General features: G+C 38.3%; 1 protein-coding gene across 1 annotated transcript; it reads left to right on the top strand.

Annotated features, from left to right (window-relative positions):
• Window positions 1-438: 438 nt before the first annotated feature.
• On the top strand, window positions 439-4,919 carry LOC103520317. Its single transcript, XM_008485405.2, has 7 exons — window positions 439-619; window positions 1,043-1,227; window positions 1,466-1,562; window positions 1,612-1,654; window positions 2,144-2,277; window positions 2,713-2,844; window positions 4,570-4,919. The coding sequence occupies exons 1-7, from the start codon at window positions 439-441 to the stop codon at window positions 4,767-4,769; spliced, it is 972 nt and encodes a 323-aa protein (XP_008483627.2). The 3' UTR covers window positions 4,770-4,919.
• Window positions 4,920-10,720: the final 5,801 nt, after the last annotated feature.

Raw genomic sequence — 10,720 nt, 5'->3', positions numbered from 1 at the left:
ACAACAACAACAACAACAACAACAACAACAACAACAACAACAACAACAACAACAACAGCAACATCACCACCATCAACAACAACAGAAAAGAAACAAAGACTCGTACAATAACTGAGAGCACATTAGAAGTTACCTACGTGTGATAATTATGGCAATGTAGGTCTTCATGAAACATTGGATGACACTTTCATCTCAATCATAAGAACAATAACATGGATATCATCAAACATAATAATAATGGCAATGTAGGTCTTCATGAAACATTGGATGACACTTTCATCTCAATCATAAGAACAATAACATGGATATCATCAAACATAATAATAACAACAACAACAACAACATTAATAACCATGTTCCAATGTAGAACAACCAGTCAACCCATATAGGAACATGTTGAATATATATTGACAATCTTGATGTAGACGGAATTGTGTCATGGATAATATGATTGAGATGTTACTGGATATTTTGTGTTTTGATATTAGATCTTACTCCGTGGTTATCAATGGACTTCGGATGGCCACCAACTATTCGTTTCACGTGCGACCTTTGGACTCGAAGAAAAGTTCGAGTACCAAGGGATTGGGGAAGAAGATTATAGTGTCCACCATGGGCTGTACGTAGGAAAAGGAACTTTTATTGTGTTAGCTTAGATAAAAACTTATCATTATCAAAAATGTATTTGCCCACTTAAATCACTGCGCTAAATGTTATGACTTGACTTGGACTCGAACCAACAACCTCCAGAGTCAGCCAACATGAGACTTTATAACCAGAGTTAAACCATCCACGTCTATAACTGAAGCCACTGCTGAATTGTCAACTGCATTGCCGGTATAATGCGAGGAAGGAGAGGAGACTGCTACTACAACAACAGTCTATAACTTGTGAACCAATTTTTCGGTGGTTTTTTAGGGACTTCGAGTTTGAGTAGAATCCAACAGACAGAAGCCAACATATTTATAGCATATACTTCCGAACACCTGATGATTAAACAAATCTATCTTTTCTAATTCACCTGTTTCCATTCCCCCTTCAGTTTCAGCCAAGGCGAGTCTCTGTCTCCCCGACACCAGTGAGGTCGAAGTCTCCACAGGCCCCTACTTCGGGGGCCGCATCGCCGTCGAGGGTGCTGACGGAGCCCCCATTCAATCCGACGCCTGCTCTGTAGGGGGCGACGTCACAAGTCCCCGGGACTCGTACATCCTGAGAATCGACCACAAGTTGTGCGCCAGCAAGGTGAATCGAACCGCGGTGCAGACATACATCCTGGTGCAGGAGAACCTTCCTATCCTGACACATAGCACCAGGAGATTCCTAGTCCTGTGTACGTTCCAACCGGAGACATTGACCGTGAGAGCCGGGTAAGTAAAGGTAGAAACTACTATCACGTCACGTGAGCTCACGTAACGTGATAGAAGTGTAGCTTTCCTGAATGAAATTACTGAGAATCGACCACAAGTTGTGCGCCAGCAAGGTGAATCGAACCGCGGTGCAGACATACATCCTGGTGCAGGAGAACCTTCCTATCCTTACTCATAGCACCAGGAGATTCCTGGGTGCAGGAGAACCTTCCTATCCTGACACATAGCACCAGGAGATTCCTAGTCCTGTGTACGTTCCAACCGGAGACATTGACCGTGAGAGCCGGGTAAGTAAAGGTAGAAACTACTATCACGTCACGTGAGCTCACGTAACGTGATAGAAGTGTAGCTTTCCTGAATGAAATTACCTACAATATTATGGGAAAGCTTTGAACTACTTCTATCTGATTCTCTACCTTTAAGAACGGATTTGTGAGCCTAGTTAGTTTGGTAGGTGGAACGCCTGCCTTGTAAGCTCTAGGTCAGCATGAGGAAAAAAGGGGTTCGATTCCCGCCCAGGGCAAACTTCATCCTGAACTATCTGTTTATGAAATTACCTACCATATTATGGGAAAACTTTGAACTACTTCTATCTGATTCTCTACCTTTAAGAACGGATTTGTGAGCCTAGTTAGGTGGAACGCCTCCCTTGTAAGCTCTAGGTCAGCATGAGGAAAAAAGGGGTCCGATTCCCGCCCAGGGCGAACTTCATCCTCAACTATCTGTTCTGATTTACCTACCATATTTAATATTCTCATGTTTCGTATTGTTTTCAGTATCAATCTACCTCAGCAGAACCAGAACCATCATCAGAACGGACAAAGTTCTGTATACACCGAGGATTCTGAGAATGACATACAAGCGTCTCCCCTCCTTAGACAGCAACATATTACACATCGATACGATCAGGGTAAGCTCACCTCTGTGGCCGAGTGGTCAACCGACAACAGCACTCGGAGGTGCTAAGGGTATTGCAAAGAGTAATGAAATCCCCCAAAAATACCTTTTTCGCTTTAAAAGTTCCTCGCCAAGTAGCCAAAAAAGGTAGAAAATTTGCAAAATCCTTTCCAGTCTGCCTCCTTTATATATCATCTAATTTCATTACAGTAATACTTCATTTCATCATTAAATTTATACTTCGTTTCATCTACTCCTCCAACTATTCCTTCACATGATGGATCCTACTTTTCTTTCACCTTTACCATCTCACTCCTCTTTCCCCTAATATATTAATCCATCCATTTTTCTCTAAGGCCCTCAGTAGAATCAGGACATTTTTTCCATTATCTGTTTTCTATTTTGTTCTTTTATATTCTATTGTATTCTTTTTTTCTAATAATTTCAGCGGAGTCCGAAGCGCGTATGGTTCTGATGACAATATTCGTCCTATCAGGATTGGTAGGTGTTGGGCTCATAGCTTGGTGGTTTTCCCCATACGGCAGCAACTATAGTGAAGGCACTGCATCCGTCACTCCGAGTAAGTTATTCATTTGGGGGTTTAGAGGTCGTAACTTCATCATTTTGGGGATTTAGGGGTTGCAACATTATCTTTTTGGGGATTTATGGATCCTAACTTTATCATTTTGGGGATTTATGGATCGTAACTCTATCATTTTGGGGATTTAGGGGTCGTAATTATCAAAAGTTGGAGAGGGAGGAAATTCAACCCCATTGGAATCTGCATAAGAGAATAACTAATATTTTTTTACCTACTATTTTCATACCCCGAAACTGGGACAACAGATGTAAAATAAATTTTGTGAAGTGGAACTATTTTCAACCTTTGGGCAGGTATAAGGTACTAATTAGGTAGGTAATAGGTATGCATATTTTGAAGCACAAAAGATTTCACCCCACTTTTAACCCACCTAATTTTCTCTGGAAAGCTGGAAACGTATAGAAAAAAGTGAACCTTGGAGGACTTTGGAGATTGGTGGTTCGAGTTCAAGTCGTCACAAAAATTTTGGAAGTAGCATCGTGTATCGAGGAATGAATAGCCCTAGTTAGGGCTGATTCAGAGGCGGACAAAAGACGCCGACCCCGTCTACACGGGAAAAGAATAAGAAGAATTGATCTAAGAATGAATCTTGTGACAATTCATTAATTCAGATCAATTCAATCTCGAGCTCAATAAACTTTGAGCTGAACCCTCCTCGTCTAAAACTTTAGCAGAATAGCTCAAGTTTGTGTCGAATAACATACATTTATGCATATTTTGAAGCACAAAAGATTTCACCCCACTTTTAACCCACCTAATTTTCTCTGGAAAGCTGGAAACGTATAGAAAAAAGTACCTACCTATTTACCCCTGTACCTATTTAGATAACAGGAATGTATTGGGAGGGAAGTCCTAGTAATGGGAGAGGCTGAATGGGAGCTAAATTTATCTCTCTAATCACGGGAACTAAAATCTCCTCCCATTAGACTGCGTGCGACGGGTTGCGTGCAACAAGGCGTTGTTTATCGTCAAGGAAAAAGTACAAAAATCAAGTATCTTGTCTAAATATTTTTCAAAGGCCAAAGCAGGAAATTTTCCTGATAATTTTGGTTAAGAATAATTCTGCTAGTACTTTTAGTTATCCTCTTGAAAAAGGCTGAAAAACAAGAAAATCTAATCTGTATCTTTTGTGTGTGGCACATTGCATAATCACAGAATAGTAAGGCGGTCATAAAAAATATCCAGTGTTCTTTCTCACTACAGAAGATTTCATTGAGTACAAGCTTACTCCGCTAGATGGCAGGAGATGTTCCGAGCACGTGTCTGTGGGGGGAACTTGCTAAAAGTTGGAGAAAACGTCTTTATAGGCTCTCTTGTAGATACCTACCTATCTATATTGAACATGTTTGCAAATTTCATGAAAATCGAACAAACCGTTCGAGAGTTATAGAGACAAACAAACATGTCACTTAGCTTCGGAAGAAGAACGTATGCCTTGTAAGCATTAGGTCACGGGTTCGATTCCCTTCTAGGCCGGATTTTATCCTAAATTATCTTGTGGTACCAACACGAATCAATTTTTTTTTAGTTGACTACCTATAACAGAACTACATTTTTACTTTTTCGTCTTTCTTCTCTCTTCGCTTTCGGGATGACAAGTTCGGCACAGTTCCCTCTATGAAACCTCTACTTACTTCGTTCACAAAGTCTTTAACGAATTCAATTAAGTTATTATATGACATTTTCTACCTTTTCTCCCCCCAGGTTCATCGATATTTTCCGACGACTGTTCGGTGTTCGACAACTATGCCAACTCTCTCCGGGACACCACCTCCCTGACGGACATAGATTTCGGTGTGGCGGCCCTGGAAGAGGACGTAGGGGTGTGCAATCGGATCCTGCAGGAGCGCCTCTCCGGGAGAACCATCGTGGTGGATGTGCCTTATGCGCACTCCGAAGCCTGAGCCACCCGAAAGCGATTTCTACTTTCCTTATCCTATAGGGTGCAATAGTCCTATTATACTGGACTCAGTACAGAAGAATTTCGTCCGAAAAGACCCCCCATTTCAATGTAATGTACGTAGGTAATTTCAAGGAAGGAAAGTAATGTACGTAGGTAATCGAGTAAAATTTTCGATGGTCAGCTTCTATTTTCCTTATCCTATAGGAAGGAAAGTAATGTTATCGGGTGAAAAAGAACGTGATTACCTCTGAGTACGTTTTTTCTCAAGTAAATTCTCAGAACGATCTGAAGAACTTGTTCATAAATACGGGTGTTAGATTACTTAGCACAATTAAAACTCCTTTTTTTACAACACGAGTTGTTTTCAGTCACATCTCTACACAAAATTAATAACATTAACAATTATTAAACAGTTTCGGTGCAGATTTTAATCAAATATTTAGGTATGTTAAAAATTTAAAACTGTTAAATATAAAAGTAAATCTACAAAGTCGATGCAGCTAAGTCTGGCTCAGCCTGCAACAGACGGGGACGTTTTTGGAGTGGATCCAAATATTTTCTAATGTAGGTATTGTGTATTAGGACGATTAAGTGTACAGAGATCAGATATATTTATTACTAAACAAGTAAACATGAAACAGAAACAGCCAGACGTGTGTTTGTATCCGGAGATATTTTCAGATATTAATCGATTGTATGTGAACGGAAAGTAATTACCTACTCTACCAGTAACATATGTCCATATATGTTTAACATTGAGATACAAAGTTTACCAACTCAGGATTGAATGAAACGAGGATTTTGCCAGCCTAGTTAGCTTGGTTGGTACGTTGGTAGCGCGACTGCCTTGTAAGCGCCAGGCCGCGGATATCGATTCACAATAAATTCACATTGACGGCCGTCGACTTTGTGTGGACATACCTTTATGTCTAACATACCTAATACACCGAGGAGTTAAACAAATAATTAAAAGAATTAGAATTTAGAATACAATCAAAATTGAATGGTCATCCGATTCTGATCCATAAACAATTCCTGTAAATCTGTTTCCATTTCAAAATTCCAATGGAGTGATGGATTGAGCGGGTTCCTGGAAAAAATACCTTTTGCAAACTCACACCTATTTAAAATTTCAAACACCAAGAATTATCTTCAGAATCCAATTTCAATCTTTCAATCTTCCTAACAGACAAGGAAAGGAAGAAAGGAAGAAAGATCGCCTTAAGGCATTTGGTACTCTCACCTCAATACTCGTACAGATCTGTAAAGAAAACAAAGGCTACGTAAACCCCTAATCTAGAAATTTCAGGACAAAGGCTCAAAAGTAAACAGAATGCCAGCTCCCAGGAGGTCTCCAGTTCTTTCTCTTTTGTCCCTAACGAGAGACCTGGATGGTACTTTTGTTGGTCAACAGATAGGTCATTGAAGACTGGTCTACTACGGGATATATTCCTAAAAATAGTAACAAGGTACAACCTACCATTATTTGTTATTCGCATCAAAGGTAAATACTAAATCCCTCTAAATGGACTAGGTTCGTCTTCATAGCTCGCCTGGTAAACAGGAGGGTATGTACCTATAGTTATACTTCTATACCTGCCTCGGTGGTGTAGTGGTCAAGGCGCTCGCCTGGTAAACAGGAGGGCGTGGTAAACCATACCCAAACCTGCCTCGGTGGTATAGTGGTCAAGGCGCTCGCCTGGTAAACAGGAGGGCGTGGGTTCAATCCAGCCGAGGTATGGAATTTTATCCTCGATATAATTTGAGAATTTGACCACAATAATAGTAGTAGCCTACTGCTGGAGTAAAGGGACTTTACAGCCCTATGCGAGGAGTATAAATAAGCACTATTTTTATTATTACTGCTTGGAATATTGTGGTATGTGGCTATGTGGTAGGTTTTCTAGGACTTGGGTGCTATCTATATATAGAGTACAGCTACAGAGCAGGTATTGATATTCATAGTTGACATTGGCAGGATGGGAACTCAGGTGTAAGCAATTTCTGCCAACCATATACCGAGAAATCCGAGTGTACTTCCATTGTAACGTGTTGCTTATGCTTTGACAGCTGACGTGACGCTGGGGTAGGTAACTGGAAGACAAATCAGCCAGAATTTGAAAACTCTGAAAAAGGAGTCAGTCGAGCGAACTCTTTAACGAATCAAGTCTCTACCATCAGGGGCAGTAAGAAACGGTATACCTACTGACCAAAAAAATACGAAAAGAACGGTATACTTGGTGTCTAATAAAATTATTATACTCTAATAAGTAGGTAAGTTCCTAAAAGGAATAATCCAAACTAACTAACTATACCAATAGCTAACTACAACTTCATAGTTAATTCATTTACGATCCCAAAGTAAAAAATCAAAGAGACAGTTTACCTGCCCAAGACGATACAAAGTCATTCAACATTGTAAACAATAGATAGATAAGATACAACAAAGCAACAAAACAAAACAACTATCAACAAAACAACAACAAAGAAAAAAAAAAAGTTTTGTCCTATTATTTTCCATACAATTAAATTTCAGGGAATCAAGTCTCGATCAAATTCTCATCACTGATCGTTTTCTTGTGATAGATTAATTTTATTGTTGAATACATTATGCAAATACATGATTTAATTATGTATAGCAGCCAGTGGAACACATTTCTTATTAATAAATTAATATATGTTGGTATGTACCTATTGGTAATCAACTAATCATTTACCTACTTTCAGAGTTGATGAATGTTATAAATCACTCTAGTAACTAGTGAACAACTGGTCTTCATTTTTATTGCACTAGTTTCTCTATGACATTTTCACAAGGGGAGGCGACAAACCTCTCTAAATAACTCCGTGAGAGATATCCAATTTGAGACCTCCAATTTTAACAAGTCATAGTTTGCAATGACCGATGATAATAATCGGATAATCACTTTTTATGGAAAGTACCATCAAAATTTACAGAAGATACCATCAGAATATACCTAAGAATTAGAGTAGGCGTCATTAAAATGTACCAATGAGCCGTGAACTCCATGTAAGTACCTAATTTGTTGCTTTTGCAGATTCTCTACGCCTTTTTCGGGATTACAAATTCTTCCGTCTTTTGCCATCTCTCAATTGAATGTTATAAATCACTCTAGTAACTAGTGAACAACTGGTCTTCATTTTTATTGCACTAGTTTCTCTATGACATTTTCACAAGGGGACTATCTATCATAGGCGACGAACCTCTCTAAATAACTCCGTGAGAGATATCCAATTTGAGACCCTCCAATTTTAACAATGGTTTGCAATGACCGATGATAATAATCGGATAATCACTTTTTATGGAAAGTACCATCAAAATTTACAGTAGATACCATCAGAATTTACCCAAGAATTAGTGTAGACGCCATTAAAATGTACCAATGAGCCGTGAACTCTATGTAAGTAGGTACATACCTAATTTGTTGCTTTTGCAGATTCTCTATGCCTTTTTCGGGATTCCAAATACTTTCGCCTCTTACCATCTCTCGACCAGCATTGAAGACTCGAAGAGGTTTCTAATTTCACCCTATCAAGAAATGATCCGTCTACGTGTCAAAATATTCAAGAAGATGATTTGAAAACGAGAAATAAAACAAACCTTTTTCCTTTGATGAGAATATACCGGATGGCCTAACAAGATGAATCCAAGATTATTTCCATAGAGCGAAAACTGATGTTGAGAACTGGATGAAACACCCAGTATCAGTAGTAATAAATATACGGGTAATTAGGGTTGCATTGAGGTAGGGTAATAGGGTTCTGTTCATCTTGCAACCCTTTTGAAAAAGGAGGAATAATTCCAATTGTCTCCGCTCCAACAGGGCACCTTGAATAAAAAAGGCCTCCAGGGCCCGCTGCTAGGTTGGAGGTCCGAGGGTTCGAATCTTTCTCAAAATTAATCAACACACCTTTTTTCTGTTTCTTTTTTGCTTCTTCTTATTGAGCCCACAAGGCACCCTGATTACCAAGCTAACATTTAACTATTGATTCTACAGTCAACAAGAAACTGCACACTCCAGGCAGGAAAGCTGGACCCTTGAAGTCATACAGGAGGCCTGTGTGGCCGTCAATTTTTGCAGATCTCTCTCCTTGACTTTATACAAACTTTATGTGAGTCCATTTTTTCCTGGGCTTACAATCTCATTTTAAGATCGATATCAGACCTTAATTGGTCACCTAAATGTCCAAAAATTCCCTTTTTGGCTCAACAAGCAGTTTAAAGTGCTGTTTCTTCCACCACATATTATGTAGATTCAAAAGAAACTACAAACCATACGAGATAGACCTGGTTAAGATTCAAATAGGTATCAAGAGTTAGAGTTAGTAATTACTTGAGTTAGTACTTACCTAGTTAAGTAGGAGCTCGTGTGAATGATTTACGATTAACTGTTATGCATATAGGAATTATAGCACTTCTACTCTTGTATCATTCATAGCAACTTATTAATAGGTACTACAGACATAACTTAAGTCGTACTGTTTGGTAGATAGGTACTAGCAACACATTAATGTACTTGTTCATTTAGTTGCGTTACGTGCCTAGTTAGAACTCATTAGGTCTCATTCCATCAAAATTAGCATACGTGTGCGAATTTGACTTTCAAATTGACATGTAGAGACGTGGTAGATGAAATGTACGAGAATGTACGGCTCATTTTTCCCGTGCTGATTTGAATGGGAAAATATTACCTACTTTCTGGTGCAAAATGTACTAGATATAAGGATTTCTATTTACTTTTAATTACAGGTGCTAAGGGTTTTCTGTAAATGACTACTTGTCTAAACAGCTGCACAGTAGCTACTTGCCTATACTGCGAAAAATTAATTTCATCTCCAACCCTGCCTAATACCTCATTACTGGGAAATCTAGTAAACCTTTACAAATGGTAAAATGTACTAATAGGGAACAAAGATGTATTTTTCTAATTACCTAGATACCAATAATTTACTGAGCAAAATGACATCTCCACTACTTTCAAAATGTACATTGTTATCATCTCGTTGGTATAAGAGCACTTACCTTTCTTACCTAATCCACTGTGCTGAAATTTTAACGGAGCTGTTATCCTCAAGGGTATCATGTTCTATAATTTGTTCAGCTATTGTGTGAATCTCTATTTTCAATTTTGATAAGTACTTTATTTTCAATTTTTATACCATTTTCAATTGGGCTCCCTCTAAAACCCCAAAACCTCAATTTTCTGTTTTTGTTTTTTTTTTTGTTTTTTGTATATTACGAGCTCATGATGGATTTCCTTCAATATTTTTAGTCTCATCAAATGTACTGTAAAGTTTTCTAACGAGCTGCAGGATATAAATGTTTCTTGAGAGATATCGAGATATAGTTTCAAAAAATACCTATGCCTTAAAATCTTAAATGTAAAAAAAGAACTCCCTACATTATTACCAAAGCTTTTAAAGAAACTTTATTCGTGGCCCAAGTTGTTTGAATACGGTATGTAAATGCTCATTTTGGCCATCCAGGATTTGAATAAAGTTTCAGTAACCTATCTACTTATTTAAATTAACTGCTGATTTTTGAATTTACGTATTCTAAGTAAATTTTGGAATCCCCACTCTACAGTCTACACATATTCAATATATGATTCAATTCTACAGTATTGATAAATAAATAACGTGTGACCATCACTTTAAAATTTTAAATTACATTTTTACTTTGTATTTTATCTTACATAGTGTTGTATCGGTTGGCCACTGTTAGGCCAGCCATACACGATGAGTTTTATCTCATGAGTTGAACTCATGAGTTAAAACTTATCGTGTGTGGGTGTTTTCTATCAGATAAGTTCAACTTATCTGATGAACTCATGGATATTGAAATTTCATAATATTTATCTCATGAGATGAAGTTAAGATGAAGTTATCTGATCGTGTGTGGGGGGAGATGAGACATCAGTTAAGTTGTCA

Source organism: Diaphorina citri, unplaced genomic scaffold, assembly GCF_000475195.1.
Source record: "Diaphorina citri unplaced genomic scaffold, Diaci psyllid genome assembly version 1.1 scaffold3459, whole genome shotgun sequence".
NCBI classification, from domain to species: domain Eukaryota; kingdom Metazoa; phylum Arthropoda; class Insecta; order Hemiptera; family Psyllidae; genus Diaphorina; species Diaphorina citri.
This window is presented reverse-complemented; position numbering and strand designations above follow the sequence as displayed.

Bases quoted from the DNA above. Each gene is read 5' to 3' on its own strand.
- LOC103520317 (XM_008485405.2), top strand. From the start codon at position 439: ATGGATAATATGATTGAGATGTTACTGGATATTTTGTGTTTTGATATT. The intron at 620-1,042 runs GTACGTAGGAAA...TTCCCCCTTCAG, and splicing joins TATAGTGTCCACCATGGGCT to TTTCAGCCAAGGCGAGTCTC. The intron at 1,655-2,143 runs GTAAGTAAAGGT...TATTGTTTTCAG, and splicing joins ACATTGACCGTGAGAGCCGG to TATCAATCTACCTCAGCAGA.